General features: G+C 41.1%; 1 protein-coding gene across 1 annotated transcript in view; it reads left to right on the forward strand.

The window, feature by feature from the left end:
- LOC125461717 (metal transporter CNNM1) overlaps window positions 1–18,699 on the forward strand; it is a 129,899-nt gene that overhangs the window by 72,291 nt on the left and 38,909 nt on the right. The window contains exon 6 of the mRNA XM_059652975.1: window positions 10,935–11,098. Within this exon, the coding sequence (XP_059508958.1) occupies window positions 10,935–11,098 (164 nt within the window). The remainder of the gene's footprint in view (window positions 1–10,934; window positions 11,099–18,699) is intronic.

The raw sequence follows: 18,699 nt of genomic DNA on the forward strand, positions 1-18,699 counted from the left end.
GGTGGTCGTTATGAGACACTTACGTAGATCGAATGTTAACTCAACCCAAGTCTGAACGTAGTGCAGGTCCTCCTTATGTGACATACACTGCATCATTTTGAGAGATATATTAATAGTGTACTCTCAAATCAATAGTAAACCGCTCTTGTGATGAAGGGAGTACTATTAATGAAGCACTTGAGGATGGTTGATCTGAGATTAAACTTCAGCAGTAATGATCAGTGTTTAATAACTATAGCCATCTTCCTCTGTATGGGTTTTGACACCAGCTCTACGTAATTTAATAAACTAAAGCTAAATGTTTAATTAACTCCTTTTCGCTGAGGAGAGGTGGGATAGCTTCCTGAAAAGTAATTGCTCTAAAAACATTTAACTGATTGTGATATCCACAAACTATCAAAAGGAAGTTGTTCAAGAAAAACCTGATTTTTAAGAGGCCTAGTTATTTCAGTTTGAGTTTAACACTGGAAATGAAACATTGCCTTTTCTGGAAATGGGCCTTTTGGGTTGTAAGAGGCCTTTTGTAATACAGGATAATGATGACACTTCTATATCCATCATTAAAATGTGGCTTCCGCAAAACTGTCAAACTGGGCTGTGGCCGTATGCAGTTCTTCCCAAACTTTTCCCAACTGTGATCCCCCATTTCAAGGCTTAAAAATTGTTGCAACTTTTTATTGAGCCCTGAGAGGATAATTGTTTTGGGTGGGGATAGGCATCTGTTACAGTGAGAGAACAACTGTTATAGCTCAGCCATGGTTCCACAAGACCCAATGGTACTTCGGAGCTTATGATCCCGGTTGGAAAGTTCTGTGTTAGTATGAAGAGAATAAATATTCACAAAATAAGGAAGGTAGTTAATTTATCTTCCTGAGTTGAAAGTGTTAGAGGAACAAAAAATATATTTAGAGGAGCAAGTGCTGAACACATGATAAATTCTGGAACAGATGATTCCAGTGTTTAAACTGGCTTGAAGAGCAAAGAGATTTTCCATGTTCGCATGTTATGATATAGAACATAGAACATAGAACAGTACAGCACAGAACAGGCCCTTCAGCCCACAATGTTGTGCCGACCATTGATCCTCATGTATGCACCCTCAAATTTCTGTGACCATATACATGTCCAGCAGTCTCTTAAATGACCCCAATGACCTTGCTTCCACAACTGCTGCTGGCAACGCATTCCATGCTCCCACAACTCTCTGCGTAAAGAACCTGCCTCTGACATCCCCTCTATACTTTCCTCCAAACAGCTTAAAACTATGACCCCTCATGCTAGCCATTTCTGCCCTGGGAAATAGTCTCTGGCTATCAACTCTATCTATGCCTCTCATTATCTTGTATACCTCAATTAGGTCCCCTCTCCTCCTCCTTTTCTCCAATGAAAAGAGACCGAGCTCAGTCAACCTCTCTTCATAAGATAAGCCCTCCAGTCCAGGCAGCATTCTGGTAAACCTCCTCTGAACCCTCTCCAAAGCATCCACATCTTTCCTATAATAGGGCGCCCAGAACTGGATGCAGTATTCCAAGTGCGGTCTAACCAAAGTTTTATACAGCTGCAACAAGATCTCACGACTCTTAAACTCAATCCCCCTGTTAATGAAAGCCAAAACACCATATGCTTTCTTAACAACCCTGTCCACTTGGGTGGCCATTTTAAGGGATCTATGTATCTGCACACCAAGATCCCTCTGTTCCTCCACGCTGCCAAGAATCCTATCCTTAATCCTGTACTCAGCTTTCAAATTCGACCTTCCAAAATGCATCACCTCGCATTTATCCAGGTTGAACTCCATCTGCCACCTCTCAGCCCATCTCTGCATCCTGTCAATGTCCCGCTGCAGCCTACAACAGCCCTCTACACTGTCAACGACACCTCCGACCTTTGTGTCGTCTGCAAACTTGCTGACCCATCCTTCAATTCCCTCGTCCAAGTATGATAGACTCCTCAAGCATTACGCCAGGAAACAGTAGCCTGTTGGTTTGCAATTGTGATCTTGTACACGTTACCAGTCTTTACTGGTTATTATATGCAGTTGTTGAATAGAAGTCAGATTTTCTCAGCTTTCCTCACTGCCACACTGGTACTAGATGGAGGGCAGCAAAATTAAAGAAAATCTCACAAGGCCATGCTCCAGCATTTGTTTCAAGGTTGGGAACATCCATCTGTGTGCCCCCAGGGGTGATGTATACTCTGGACAAAACCAAAAAGAAAGGGATTAATTTGCTGACGCCAATGCACCGCATGCATACATGCGCAAAATTAAGATAATTATTGAACATTAAAAGAAAAGTGTATTTTGTTTCATGCTTTATTTATGTGACCACTGTAAAATACTGTTGTCATAATATGCTGGTTTATTAAAATAATTCATATTTATAGCAAACACATCGTTGATTATGCGCACAGTATTAACTCAATTTCTGAAATTTAAAGGAAAAGTTGTACTTTGTTTTAGTTTATTTCTGTAAGCTAATATATTGTCTCTTTGACAACAGAGTCATTAATTGGTATTTGTAAATGTTCATAACTATATTTGTAAGTGATTATTGCCTTTGATGCATATGCCTCTTGGTGTCAGCAAACACAGCCAAAGTAAAGTGAAACCATACCTTCAACTGATCTATTAAAATTTTTAGTTGACAATCAGTAAGATGTTTTAAACACCAAGTGGAGAAATGTCATAAATTTTTGCATGTAGGGAGTTATGGAGCAGGTCCATTAAATGAATATGGTTTATGGTACAACTTGCCTGAACTATGATTACTATTTTTTTTTCTTTGCTTCTCTGTTAAATATTTCCTCTCTTTCTACCTTTGTCTTTACATAGTGCCTGTTTCTGTGTCTCGAACCTTTGCTTTTAGCAGAGGCGAATCTCTTGCTGGGTCCCCAGGTAATTTTCTGTGGCTTCATTACATATTTGTATTCTTCCTGGATATATTCAAGAACATACACCAAATTGTATTTACCTGCACCAAATCTCACGAGATTCCCACTCCATATACCTTCACTATCTCATTTCATATTTTCTATATTTTATCTGTTAAAATATTTTATCTCTTTTTGTTCATCTGAAAATTATGCATGTTTTTTCCTTTTCTGCTTTCACATGTTTACTCAATGTTTGTTTTTATTTTTGTCCTTGCTTAACAGTTTTATGAATATAAATTATTTTTTTTCCCCTGAGATTCCTGGGGCTTAACAGGCTACAAGTCGCACCTAAATGCAAAAGAGTGCCTAAAATTAGGGCTGTACCTTTTTTTGTTTTTGCATTATTCCACATTGCCTAGACTGTATCTTCAAACTTTGGTCAATACATTGCAGATGAATTTTCATTCTCTACCCTTCATGTCAATGAGATTAAATGGGCTGTCTGTGATGAGGGAGTTTTTGTACCACTGTTGTTCATTCTTGGAAGACTTATGATTCTGAAAGCCTAAAACTTTTCATAGATCCTGAAGGAGACCAATTAGCTTTTCTGTTGGAATATGTCTGATGAGAGCCAAAGAATTGTGGTTGAATTAGATCACCCACATTAAAGAGACCTTGCAGCCAGCAATTGCTGCCTTAATGTGGATTACCCCATTCTTGGGTTTTTGGAATATAGCCGTAAACCTTAACACAGAATGGGCAGTGAATTCAGTCCAGTGGATACATACTGGTGGAACTGGGTCCCAGGAATTTCCAGTTCAGATGTCTTCAAAATATTTTCATCTCTTCAAGTTTCCCACACCATTGTTTTGTTTGGCCTTGAGATTGCAACATGAAATACTGGATTAAGAATACTTACATCTTTGTATGAATAAAAATCTGTGCTCATATAAAGGTTTGTCTTAATGCAGTAGGCTTATTTATTTTATAATAACAAGAATGAAATTTCATACCAATTGATTAAGCATTTGTGCACCAGTATTCCATAGCTTCAGCCCAGTCTTGGTGCACGCATGGTTTTTCTCTGTTGCTTTCTTTAAGTAAAATACCCAAGACTTGGCTCTGTTTAAGTCAATATTTCCATTGTTTTCTTTAACTAACCACATATTAGCATATTTCTGTTACACATTTCCGAGAAAACTGTATGCAACTCAAAGTGTTAACTCTTGTTTCTGTCTCTACAGTTGCTGTCTGACCAGAGTTTATTCAGCACATTTTAATTTCAGATTTCCAGCATCTGTAGTAATTCTAATTTTGCATTACAATTACACGTTTAATTGTTTGTATCCCATAATATGCCAATCAAAAAATTATGTGCTTTTTCTTTTAAGCATCTTTGTGTGTATATTTTTCATGAAAAATAATTCATGTTAATGGTGGGTTCATCTTCTATTTTCAGTGCCCAGTTACAGCCAAAAGAAACTGCTAGGTGCTGTAAGGAGCAGTTTTAGAGTTGATATTCTCAACGGACAAAGTCAGATGGGTTGAAACGCTTTCATCATTTTACATTTATCTTGGGTATTAAGCAGGGCTTCTGATGAAGAAGTAGGATTAGTGGAATTACAAGACATCAACTCCCTTTGATCGTTCTGTGCTTAAGTCATGTTAAATAGAATATATTTATGTATAAAGTGCTCTTGACATTGACTGAAGCATCCTTGACAATGTATCTCAGCCTCCATCTCATAAGAACATTTTCTGTTGCAAGGAACAGAAGGCCATTCAGCCAGTTGAGTCTGTCCCACCATTCAGTAAGACACCATCTGCAAACTAACAGCTTAATGCCTTTGGATGACAAAAATTTATCTCTCATATTTGAAATTTACATTTGATCTGGTATCAATTGCTGCTCATGTAAGGGGGTTTCCAATTTTCGCAAAGAAATGTTTCCTAATTTCATTCCTGAAAAGTCTAACCTAATTTTTTGACTACCCTACTACCAAAAGCAGTTTCCTTCTATATATCTCAAGAATGCCATAGTATTTTGAAAAGTTTGATCAATCCATACTTTAATCTTCTAAATTCAAGGGAATACATCCATAGTTTGTGTAATCTCTCCTTTAGTTCAGTCTTTGGGGTCCAGGTATAATTCTGGTAAGTGATGCTCCACTCCTCCAAGGCCAGTTAAGCCTTCTGAAAACATGGTGATCAGAGCTGTTCACAATACTTCTGGAGTGGGAAAGCAGAAACATGGTTTCTAGTACTCTAAATATAAAGACTTGCCTTCCATTAGCTTTTTCGTTATTATTTGTATTTGTTTATCACATTTTTATGAGCCGGGTGCCTGGGTCCCAAACTTCTTTGACCCTCCACTGTTTCTAACTTCTCACCATTTGGAAAGTAATCTTTTCTGCCCTTTTCAGGTCCAGGGTGGATGATTTTACCTTTGTCTCTATTTACTGCAATCATGCCCATTCACTTACTCTGTCAACATCTCAGAAATTTTACACTTCTGCCTACACTACTCGCAATGCCACTTGTCTGACACAGTGACTAATTTAGAAATTAATTTTCCATCCAATCACTTAAGTCATTGACAAATACAGTGAACTATTGAACCTCCGACACAGATCCTTGCAGTGCCCTGCAAGTTACACATTTCTAATTGGAGTGCTTGCATATCATTTCTGCTCCATCTCCTACAACTCGGTTAGGTTCCTAAATGCATTAATAATTTGTCTACAGCTCCATGGCTTTTCTCCCATACAGGCTGTCCCTTACGAGGGATTTTATCAAACCTGGAGTATGACTGAGATAATGGGAACTGCAGATGCTGGAGAATCCAAGATAATAAAGTGTGAAGCTGGATGAACACAGCACGCCAAGCAGCATCTCAGGAGCACAAAAGCTGACGTTTCGGGCCTAGACCCTCTGATGAAGGGTCTAGGCCCGAAACGTCAGCTTTTGTGCTCTTGAGATGCTGCTTGGCCTGCTGTGTTCATCCAGCTTCACACTTTATTATCTTGGAATATGACTCTTTCTGTTTTGTACACCAAGCTACAAGTTTGAGTGTTTTAAGTGTGATTATTAATTTAATGAAAAGTTTAGGAGCAGTTGTTGTTTTGTGGAATTATGCCCATTAGCAAGTGAATTTTGACTGCCGAATTCATTTTATTTAACTTTGTGGTTTATTCATGACGATGCCAGGTATCCTTATTCAGAAGAGTTAACCCAGAGCATTACTGTACGTGGCTTATTAAATTCAAGTCTTTAACCAAGAATTGAAGACCTTTCACTGTCAAAAATGTGCTTCATAAGATACCAACATTAACAGCTTGTTCTCATGTTTTATGGTTACGACTATACCTATTTTTTTGTCATTGTATGATGGTGAGCCTATTACGGGAAAGAAAAACTGTACAATTTACTTTTAAAAAGCTCATGAGGGGGAAAAAAAACTAATGTTTAAGATGTTTGTAAGTTTAAAGAAAATGTTTTTATATGGTGTCTTTTGTCCCAATGCACTTTACAGATAACAAAGTCATTTTGAAGGGTACTGTAGTATGAATACTTTGTTATTGGCTTCTATTAACTAAAAAGGCAAATTGAGCACTGAAAATCTAAAATAAAGGATGATAGATTTTCTGATTGACAATGGTTAGACAACATTTCACGATATTTTGGAGGGTTTGAGCTATAAGAAGAGGCTGGACCGGCTGGGGCTTATTTTCCCTTGAGCGTCAGAGGTTGAGGGGTGACTTTAATGAGGTGTACAAAATCATGAGGTGCATAGGGTGAATAGCTAAGATCTTTTTCCCAGGATAAGGGAGGCCAAAACTAAGCAGAATAAGTTTGAGGTGAGGGGGAAAAAGATTTGTAAGTGACCTAAGGGGCAATTTTTTCACATACCGAGTGGTGCGAGCATGGGACGAGCTGCCAGAGGAGATGGTGGAGGCTGGTACAGTTACAACATTTAAAAGGCATCTGGATGGGTACATGACTAGAAAGGCTATAGAGGGATATGGTCCAAATGCTGGCAAATAGGACTGTCAGTTTAGGGTCAGAGATGATGGGAACTGCAGATGCTGGAGAGTCCAAGATGACAAAGTGTGGAGCTGGATGAACGCAGCAGGCCAAGCAACATCTCAGGAGCACAGAAGCTGACGCTTCGGGCCTAGACCCTTCATCAGGGTCTAGGCCCAAAATGTCAGCTTCTGTGCTCCTGAGCTGCTGCTTGGCCTGCTGTGTTCATCCAGCTTCACACTTTGTTATCCTGTCAGTTTAGGATATCTGGTTGGTACAATCGAGTTGGACTAAAGGGTCTGTTTCCATGTTGTATGATTCTATATTTGACAAAGGAACCCACCTGATAACACTCATAATGTGCCTGTATTTGCCATTTTGTAGCAATGTTGATACCCCTTGCAATTAATAGTCATCTTATCCATAGATTCTTTTGTAACCAGGATACTTTCGGGTATGGGTGTCCCCCAAGATTCAGGCGGTGGATTTGTAACAAGGCCAGTCATCTCTGGACGACGCAGAGCTCCATTATTGACTTGCTAAATCAGTACTTGAAAATCCTGGAAAGTCACACCTGAAAATGGCCAAGGGCTCTTCCCACTCTGCTCCAAACTGACAGTGGCCCCTAGCTAGTAAAAAGTTGTAGGAAGAAAATATTCGCTCTTTTGAAACAGGAGGCTCACTGTTTTAAATGGCTAAACTCTAGCAAACATGCATCCTTTGAGTACCAAAACTTTTACTCCACTGACTTAGAGATGGGCAATAAATGCTGCCTAGCCAGTGATGTCCTCATCGTGGGAATGAATAAAGGGGAAAAAAATTGTGCTTCCAAACTTATTAGTTCGGTCCTCTCCTTGTGACATCTGATTGTGCACTATATTCTACACATACAGATTTCACAGTAGTTTGGCAGCATTTGTGAAGAAAAAAAATCAGAATTAACATTTCTGATCCGATGACCCTTCCTCAGAACCAGACCCGAAACATTAACTCTGACTTTTTCTTCACGGGTGCTGCCAGATTTGCTGAACTTTTCCAGCAACTTCTGTTTTTGCTCCTGATTTACAGCATCTGCAGTTCTTTCGGTTTTCACAGTAGCTTGATATGAAGATTTTAAAATTTAGTAATGGAATTCCACTAACTTTGGCTACTTGCCTGATTGAAAGGAGAGATTATTTAAAAGGTGGTCATATGTCTAATCCCAATAAAAATTGGGCTGTTTGGATGTTCCTTTTGTTTGTATATTTAAATTAGATATCTAATAGGATATAAAATAATATAAAATCAGAAGTGCCATTAGCTACACAAAAAATTTATCTCAAGAGGGTTGGAATATAAAAGCAGTGATGTGCTTCTGAGACTTTATAAAGCTCTAGTTAGGCCACATTTAGAATACTGTGTCCAGTGTTGGGCCCCACACCTCAGGAAGGACATACTGGCCCTGAAGTGTGTCCAGCGGAAATTCACATGGATGATCCCTGGAATGGTAGGTTTAACGTATGATGAACGGCTAAGGATCCTGGGATTCTATTCATTAGAGTTTAGAAGGTTGAGGGGAGATCTAATAGAAACTTACAAGATAATGTATGGCTTAGAAGGGGTGGGTGCTGGGAAGTTGTTTCCGTTAGGCGGGGAGACTAGGACCCGTGGGCACAGCCTTAAAATTAGAGGGGGTAAATTTAAAATGGAAATGAGATGACATTTCTTCAGTTAGAGACTGGTGGGCTTGTGGAATTCATTGCCACAGAGTACATTGGAGGCCAGGACGTTAGATGCCTTCAAGGCAGACATCGACAAATTCTTGATCTCACAAGGAATCAAGGGCTACGGAGAGAGTTCTGGGAAGTGGAGTTAAAATGCCCATCAGCCATGATTTAAATGGCGGAGTGGACTTGATGGGCTGAATGGCCTTACTTCCACTCCTATGTCTTATGGTCTTATGGCCTAACATTCCAAAATAGATGAGGACCTAATGGCAGCAACTGACCTTTGTAAAGTGGCTATCAGTTTTCATGTGTTCTTGTTTCATTAGGTGAATGGTATTGGAACAAGCCAACTGATATTGAGTACTGTATTTGTCTAACCAATTACAGTCGAGGCACCGTAAAGCACAGTTGAGATGTTTTGCATCATACAGAATAAAGTCACTCCTAGACTATGCTCAAAAATGCACTTTAATTCCAGTCAAGAATACCAGTAGAAATCATGGTTTGCCGAAATGTACTGTCTTCAATATGGGTAAACATCCCAGAGCACATCAGAGCAATATAATGTTTTCCTAAATAAACAGTGATGTGTGGGAGGATGACCAAAATCTGGGTTCAGTTAAAGTAGATGAAGGGGCTCACGGATTTAGACAAATCTTGAGACAGCTTGAGTAAAGAGAAGTGGCGTGCGTAAGAGATTAGATTCCGATTCAGCCAGCATGATGCAACATTTATTTTCAGCTTCCAATGTTAGACATTGCTGACAAACATTGTTGCAGAAAGGTGCTTTAGCAGTTTTGAAAGAAAATGATTGTATTGAATGGATGTGAACGCTAGTGACAGAAAGAAAATGACGTAGTTCAAATTTGTTGAGACATTCAAGTCCTTTGACTGGTTTCAGAGTTGTGCAGATTTCATAACAATTTGTTTTTCAATTGGCAGACAATTTGGATTACTTTGGTTTATAAAGAAGCAAAGGCTTAGTACTGGGTATATTCTGTATGTCAGTTTACTGAATAAATGCTTAAAAGCCAAGCGAAAATATGATTGGTTGAGGCAGAACCTTTGGTATTTAACATAGTAACCACGAACTTTGCAAATTGTGTTTTGGTGGAAGAAGTCTAGCACCTGTTGGTGAACAATTAGCAATTTAGGGGGTGATTCCCGTAGATAGTCTGAACTTTGCTGAATGTCAGATGTGTAGCGTGATATGCCATTTCAGATCTGAATCTCTGAATTTGCAGGCCTGCTTCCTGCCAATGTTCACTGCCTATAAGAAAGTCATAAATACCTGCTATTGCTGCAAATCTGAATGACCTGCAATTTCACTGTGGTCAAAAACTTCAGGCTATCCAGAATTAGTAACTAAAAAGCTTATTGTATCAATTATCACTCCTTAGTCTGCTTCCCTGAACTACTGATTTCTGCCTGTCACCTTCTGATTCTCTAGTTGAAGACTTGGGCAACCTGAGCTTTGAGGTAAAATAAGGCAAAAAGATCAAGGACATAACCTCTCATAACTAACTTATTACTCCATCTTAGAATGTTTTTAAAACTCTTGGCATTCTGGATTTCTGTTCTCTCCTGTGCATGCAATGCCCCATCTCTCATGGTTTGAGCATAAGGAATAAGTGCTGTCCAGTCAAAAATCACAGGAAAATTTTTCTCTTCTAAGGTTCTAGTCATGAAAAAATATAAATAATAGTGACCTATAGATGGTGCTGTTAGCAGTGCAAACAAACTTTCTCAATGAGATTTTAGCTGTTGATGAAAATTTATAACTAGTAAAAGTGTTAAAAGATCATAAATGCAAAGATAATGATTCATGATAAAGCAATGCATCAAGGGATAAATGTTTTGCTTGGTGAGTAATTAGAATGTAAAAAGCTCTGTTCGCGAGTGTGATTCTGGCAGGTTCAGTCATCGATCTAAAAGGGAATAGGATAAGCATCAAAATAGAGAAGCATTTGCAGGGCTATGAAGAAAAGCTGGAGACCTGGGATAGTCTAATTGCTCTTGCATGGACTCAATGAGCTGAATGGCATCCTTCTATTACTGTAACTTTTCTATAATTGCCCTTGAAATATTGAATGACAGTAGTTCCAAGTCTGATTAAGGTACAATGTCTGGACGTAATGATCAATATAACACTTTATATCTGAAGCTGTTTTTGCTGATAACTAGCTTTGTCAAAGTCACTTAAGCAATTTGTTTGTCAAAACGTTAGGAACCATTTGTAAGATTTTTGTGACTCTCATTTATGTAAAAGTATTTGTAAGATGACAACTGAAGGGAGTCATTTTTATATCTCTTCAATTCTTATGTACCCAGTCACTAGATCACCATCTCACAGCAGTGGAGGACAATGGACAGATCCAGGAAGTCGAACAGAACGGGTTGAATTTGGGGGTGGTACCTATCCACAAAGCTTTGGTAGTTATTCCTATATTCCAGACTACTCGGTGCGGTTATTAACTGATGTCCAGCTTGTGAAGGTAAAAAGTTGCTTCTGTATTATGATCCTGTAAATATGCTATTCACTATATGATTGGAAGCTAATCATATTTGTATGTGTAGCGACACAGCTGTACATTGCCCACTGTGTTAGCCAAGACAACCCTCTGGTCACTGAATTGCTATACGCAGAAGTATATGCATAAGTTAATGCAAATGTGCAAATCTAAATCATTCTAAATGTACCCATCACATTCACAGCTCTTAAGCTTTTTGTGGAAGTTTTGAATTAAGGCTATTATATATTTTGTCAGTATTAGAAAGAGGGACAATATCTTGGAAGGTCTTCAAATGAAGCTTTGTGGGGCGAGATTAGCAACTGGGGGAGTTGGACACATTGCTGGGAGTTTTATTCCTGTTATGGACTTCAAACAGTCAACGGGCAATAGAGGAACAGATATATTCACTGATGTGCGTAAAAACAATAACAGCACAATTATAATAGAGGATTTCAACTTCCCCAACATTAATTGAGATTGTCATAGTTTAAAGGTTTAGAGGAGGCAGATTTCTTTAAACATATTCAGAAAAGCTTTTTACGTCAAAATGTATTTGGAAAATCATGACCTAATTAGGGTTAGTCAACATGGCTTTGTGCGGGGCAGGTCATTTCTTACTAACTTGATTGAATATTTTTGAGGAGGTGACGAATGTGATCAATGGATGTTGTCGACACAGATTTTAGCAAGGTTATCGACAAGGTCCTTCATGGTAGGCTCATCCAGAAGATTAAGATCCACAATGATTTCGCCGCTTTGTTTCAGAATTGGCTTGCCCAAAGGAGGCAGAGTAGTGGTAGAAGGGGTTTTTTTTCTGGCTGGAGGTCCATGACTAGTAGTGTTCCACACGGATCCATACTGGGAATTCTGCTATTTGTGACTATATATAAATGACTTGGATGAAAATGTAGATCGGTGGGTTAGTAAGTTTGCAGACAATACAAAGATCGCTGGAGTTGGGGATAACATAAAAGGTTGTCAATGATACAATGGGATGGAAATCAGTTGTAGATATGGGCGTAGGAATGGCAAATGGAATTGAATCTGAATATGTGTGAGGTGCTGCACTTTGGGAGATCAAATGTTGAGGAAAAGTATGCAGTCAAAAGCAGGACCCTGAACAGCATTGCCAATCTAGCAAGACCCCTTGGGGATGAGTGACCATAATGCGATTATAAAATTTATCAACAGGGAGAGTGAGGTAATTGATTTAGAGACTAGGATGCTGAATGTTAATAAAGGAAGCTATGAAGATTATGAGGCATGAGTTGGCCTTGAGAGATTGGGGCTGACTGTGGATAGGCAATGGCAAACATTTAAGGAATATATGAGGGAACTACAACAACTGTTTATTCCTATCTCATACAAAAGTAAAATAGATAAGACCGTAAGACGTAGGAGTGGAAGTAAGGCCATTCGGCCCATCAAGTCCACTCTGCCATTTAAACCATGGCTGATGGGCGTTTCAACTCCACGTCCCTGCACTCTTCCCGTAGCCCTTGATTCCTTGTGAGATCAAGAATTTGTCGATCTCTGCCTTGAAGGCACCTAACGTCCCAGCCTCCACTGCACTCCGGGCAATGAATTCCACAAGCCCACCACTCTTTGACTAAAGAAATGTTGTCTCATTTCCATTTTAAATTTACCCCCTCTAATTTTAAGGCTGTGCCCATGGGTCCTAGTCTCCCCGCCTAATGGAAACAACTTCCCAGCACCCACCCCTTCTAAGCCATACATTATCTTGTAAGTTTCTATTAGATCTCCCCCTCAACCTTCTAAACTCAAATGAATTCGATCCCAGGATCCTTAGCCATTCATCATACCTTAAACCTACCATTCCAGGGATCATCCGTGTGAATCTCTGCTGGACACGCTCCAGGGCCAGTATGTCCTTCCTGAGGTGTGGGACCCAAAACTGGACACAATATTCTAAATGTGGCCTAACTGGAGCTTTATAAAGTCTCAGAAGCACATCGCTGCTTTTATATTCCAACCCGCTTGAGATAAAGCCAATCCATGGCTTACTAAGGAAATTAGAGAAAATATCTGATCCAAGGAAGAAACATACAGATTCTCCAAGAAAAGTAATACATCTGCGGATTGGGAGCAGATTAGAATTCAACAAAGAAGGACCAAGAGATTGATTAAGATGGGGAAAATACAGTATGAAAGTAAGCTTGCAGGGAACATAAAGGCTGACACTAAGAGTTTCTGCAGAGATGTGAAGAAAAAGAGGGAGTATGTTCCCAATGGTGGGTGTGTGCAGAACTATGGGTCACAGTCTGACGATTCGCGGTCGACCATTTAGAATGGAGATGAGACATTTCTGCACCCCAACAGTGGTGAGCCTGTGGAATTCATTACCGCAGGAAGTAGCCCACACCGAAACATTGAATGTATTCAAGAGGCAGCTAGATATAGCACTTGAGGCAAATGGGATCAAAGGTTATGGGGAGAAAGCAGGATTAGGCTATTGAGTTGAATGATCAGCCATAATCGTGATGAATGGCAGAGCAGGCTCGAAGGCCTGAATGGCCTCCTTCTGCTCCTATCCTCTGTTTCCATGCACAGCAAGATCTTGCTGTTCGAGTCATTCACTCCCTGATAGTGGCCACCCAAGTAGATAGGATGGCAAAGAAGGCGTAAGGCATTCTTGTCTTTATTGGTCGGGGAATTGAGTACAAGAATCAGGATGTCATATAAGATAACAAAGTGTGGAGCTGGATGAACACACAGGCCAAGGAGCATTTCAGGAACACAAAGGGACCCGAAGGTTCTAGGCCCAAAACGTCAGCTTTTGTGCTCCTGAGATGCTGCTTGGCCTGCTGTGTTCATCCAGCTCCACACTTTGTTATCTTGGGTTCTCCAGCATCTGCAGTTCCCGTTATCTCAGGATGTCATATTGCAGCTTTGTAACACTTTGGTTAGGCCACACTTGGAGTATTCAGTTCTGGTTGTCACGTTACAGAAAGGATGTGGAGTCTTTAGAGAGAGTGGAGAAGAGTTTACCGGGATGCTGCCTGGATTAGAGGCCTTGAGCTATAACTAGGCACTAGAAAAACTGAGATAATGGGAACTGCAGATGCTGGAGAATCCAAGATAATAAAATGTGAGGCTGGATGAACACAGCAGGCCCAGCAGCATCTCAGGAGCACAAAAGCTGACGTTTCGGGCCTAGACCCTTCATCAGAGAGGGGGATGGGGAGAGGGAACTGGAATAAATGGGGAGAGAAGGGGAGGCGGACCGAAGATGGAGAGTAAAGAAGATAGGTGGAGAGAGTATAGGTGGGGAGGTAGGGAGGGGATAGGTCAGTCCAGGGAAGACGGACAGGTCAAGGAGGTGGGATGAGGTTAGTAGGTGGATGGGGGTGCGGCTTGGGGTGGGAGGAAGGGATGGGTGAGAGGAAGAACCGGTTAGGGAGGCAGAGACAGGTTGGACTGGTTTTGGGATGCAGTGGGTGGGGGGGAAGAGCTGGGCTGGTTGTGTGGTGCAGTGGGGGGAGGGGACGAACTGGGCTGGTTTAGGGATGCAGTAGGGGAAGGGGAGATTTTGAAACTGGTGAAGTCCACATTGATACCATATGGCTGCAGGGTTCCCAGGCGGAATATGAGTTGCTGTTCCTGCAACCTTCGGGTGGCATCATTGTGGCAGTGCAGGAGGCCCATGATGGACGTGTCATCTAGAGAATAGGAGGGGGAGTGGAAATGGTTTGCGACTGGGAGGTGCAGTTGTTTGTTGCGAACTGAGCGGAGGTGTTCTGCAAAGCGGTCTCCAAGCCTCCGCTTGGTTTCCCCAATGTAGAGGAAGCCACACCGGGTACAGTGGATGCAGTATACCACATTGGCAGATGTGCAGGTGAACCTCTGCTTAATGTGGAATGTCATCTTGGGGCCTGGGATAGGGATGAGGGAGGAGGTGTGGGGGCAAGTGTAGCATTTCCTGCGGTTGCAGGGGAAGGTGCCGGGTGTGGTGGGGTTGGAGGGCAGTGTGGAGCGAACAAGGGAGTCACGGAGAGAGTGGTCTCTCCGGAAAGCAGACAGGGGTGGGGATGGAAAAATGTCTTGGGTGGTGGGGTCGGATTGTAAATGGCGGAAGTGTCGGAGGATGATGCGTTGTATCGGAGGTTGGTAGGGTGGTGTGTGAGAACGAGGGGGATCCTCTTAGGGTGGTTGTTGTGAGAATGAGTTCAAGGACCGCAACTTTCCCCCCACAGTGATCGAGAACGCCTTTGACCGCGTCTCCCATATTTCCCGCAACACACCCCTCACACCCCGCCCCCGCCACAATGTATAATGTAGGAGCCCGGAGAATCCTAGATGCCGAGGAATATTCAGGACTGGATAAGAAAGAAAAGAGAAGCTTTCAACAGATACAAACAGAGCAAATCAACAGAGGCCATAGAGGAGTGCAAAAAGGGCAGGAGAGAGCTTTAGATGGCAATTACGAGAGCAAAGAAGGGGCATGAGAAACCACTAACAAGCAAGGCTAGGGAGAATCATAAGACAATTTATAAGTGTTATCAAGGGGAAGAGGATAACTAGGGAAAGAGTTTAGAGACCAAGGGAGCAATCATGGAGCTGAAGGACATTGGTCGGGTGTTAAATGCCTACTTCACATCTGTCTTCACTTTGGAAAAGGAGGATGTAGATCTAGAATTATGACTGAGGTTCTGGAGCAGTTTGACATTAGGAGTGAGGAGGTATTGAAAGCTTTAGCAAGTGTAAAAATGGACAAGCCCCAGGTCCAGATGAATTGCATCACAGGCTCTGTGGGGGATGAGGGAGAAAATTTACGAGGCTCTGACCCAAACTTCTAATTCCTTTCTGGCCCATACAGGAAGTGTTAGAGAACTGGAGGACAGTTAATGTGGTTCCAGTTTTCAAATAGGTGTTAGAAATAGACCACGGAATTACAGAGTGGTTGTAGGTAAACTTGGAGAAAATTCTGAAGGAGAGAATTAATAGCCACTGGGAAAGGAAAAACTTGATTAGGGATAGTTAGCATGGTTTTGTGAGAGGGCGATCATGCTGAACAAATTTGATTTGTATTTTTCAAGGAGGTGAATGGATCATTTGATTTCGTTTCTATGGATTTCACCCAGGCCTTTGACAAGATCCCACATGGGAGATTAATAAAGACAGTAAAAACGCATGGGATCCAGGGTAAATGATAAGTTAAATCCAAAATTGGCTTGGTAGTAGAAGTCTGTTTGTGTGACTAAAGGTCATCGTCCAATGACATGCCACAGTGATTAATGCTAGGTCCCTTTATTGTTTGTGATAAATATAAACAATACAGAAGAAAATGAGGGCAGTGATGTGAGCTGTTACAGGTAGATGGTTTTTGGGCATTTTTTTGACATATTAGCTTTCTTGGATTTCTCCAATGATTTGTACTTACTTCAATAAGGAACCCAGAAGGAATATTGAGTCAAGAGAGGTGATTAATACAGATGATACAAAGACTGGCCAGGTGGTTGACGCTGAGGATCAAAGTCTTCATTTACAGGGGGATACAGATGGATTGGGCAGATCGGTGGCAGCTGGAATTTAACCCTGATAATGGTGAGGTGACGTACTTTAGAAGTTGTAACAAGATAAGGGAGTACTCGGTGAATAGCTAGAAAGCTCAGAAGAACATGGTCTCTGAAGGCAGTAGGGCAGATTAATAGGATGGTTCAGAAGGCATATGGGACACTTGCTTCATGGTGTAGATTGTAAGAGTAGAGTAGTATGTTGGAGCTGTACAGCACTTTGGTTAGGACACAGTTGGAACACTATGTGCAGTTCTGGTCACCACACTGTAGAAGGATGTGATTGCATTGAAGTGGGTAGAGGAGATTCACCAGGATGTTGCGCAGGGTGGAGCAGTTTAGCAGTGAAGAGAGGCTGAATAAGTTTGGGTTGCTTACTTTGGAACAGAGAAAGCTGAGAGGGGACCTGAGTGAAGTGTATTAAATTTTAAGGGGTTTGAACAAGGTGGCTGGAAAGCATCTGTTCCCTTTACTTGAAGTATCAGTAGTAAGGGACATAATTTTAAAGTAAAAGGCAGAAGGTTTAGAGGTGATTAAAAGAAAGGAATTTCAACCAGAAGGTTTTGGGAATCTGGAAAGCACTGTCTGGGAGGGTAGTTGATGCAGACAACTTCACAATCGTTTAAAAAGTATTTGGATGAACACTTGAAATGTCACAACCCCAAAGCTTCGGGGAAAGCTGGAAAGTTAGAAAGGTGTAGATTTTTGTCAGTGCAGACTTGATGGACTGTACGGTCTTTTCTATGCTGTAAATAAAAATCTGAAAGAGCAGCTTTGAAGGGGAAAGCGTATACAAATGGTAGAATCTGATCATGTGTTCTAAATCAGTTACTGATGTGAGCTGCTACAGGTAGATGGTTTTGGGCATTTTTTGACATATTAGCCTTCTTGGATTTCTCAAATGATTTGTACTTATTTCAATATGGAACCCAGAAGGAACATTGAGTCAATAGAGGTGATTAATGGTATGGAAAGGATTAACATTTCAATGTCACATGTCTTGTGCTATTGCCAAAGGCACAATTATCCCCCATGATCTAATGCAAAACCATTTGAAAAATCATTGCTTAAAGATCTTGGAATGATGCAGGTTGGTTTGAAACTCATCATTGCACCACTTATGTGTGATATTAGAGAAGCAAATACGCACCATTTACTGGTTTGTTATGATTTTCATATTTTACCAAATACCTCTTCACCTGGAAGAGTGCAGCAGAGTGGTGACGCCGATTGGCTGATGTGGGCAGATCTACATCAATGCAGTCACTGCTTCCAGAAGATGGTTTGCGGAGGGGCTGTTGTCAAGTGTCAAATTTAGGGAACCTTGGATAACGAGAGATATTGTGAGCCTAATCAAAAAGAAAAAGGAAGCGTTTATCAAGGTTGGGAGGCTGGGAACACCTGAAGCAAGGGTGGAATACAAGGAAAGTCTAAAGAAACTTAAGCAAGGAGTCAGAATGGCTAAAAGGGGTCATGAAAAGTCATTGCCCAACAGGATTAAGGAAAATCCCAAGGCTTTTTATACATATATAAAGAGCAAGAGAGTAGCCAGGCGGAGGGTTGGCCCACTCGAGGACAGGGAAGGGAATTTATGTGTGGAACTAGAGGAAATGGGTGAGGTATTTAAATGAGTACTTTACGTACCATAGAGAAGGATTTGGTGGATGATGAATCTGGGGAAGGGTGTATAGATAGTTTGGGTCATGTTGAGATCAAAAAAGAGAAGTTATTGGGGGTCTTAAAAAACATTAAGGTAAACAAGTCCCCAAGGCCTGATGGGACATACCCCAGAATACTGCGAGAGGCAAGGGAGGAAATTGCTAGGGCCTTGAGGGAAATCATTGTATCCTCACTGGCTACAGGGGAGGACCCAGAGGATTGGAGAGTAGTCAATGTTGTTCTTTTGTTTAAGAAGGGTGGCAAGAATAATCCAGCTAATTATAGGCCAGTAAGCCTTACGTTAGTGGTAGGGAAATTATTAGAGAGGATTCTTCAAGACATGATTTACTCCCACTTGGAAATCAGTGGGCGTATTAGTGAGAGGCAACA

The sequence above is a fragment of the Stegostoma tigrinum genome, chromosome 20, assembly GCF_030684315.1.
Source record: "Stegostoma tigrinum isolate sSteTig4 chromosome 20, sSteTig4.hap1, whole genome shotgun sequence".
Classification (NCBI taxonomy): Eukaryota; Metazoa; Chordata; class Chondrichthyes; order Orectolobiformes; family Stegostomatidae; genus Stegostoma; species Stegostoma tigrinum.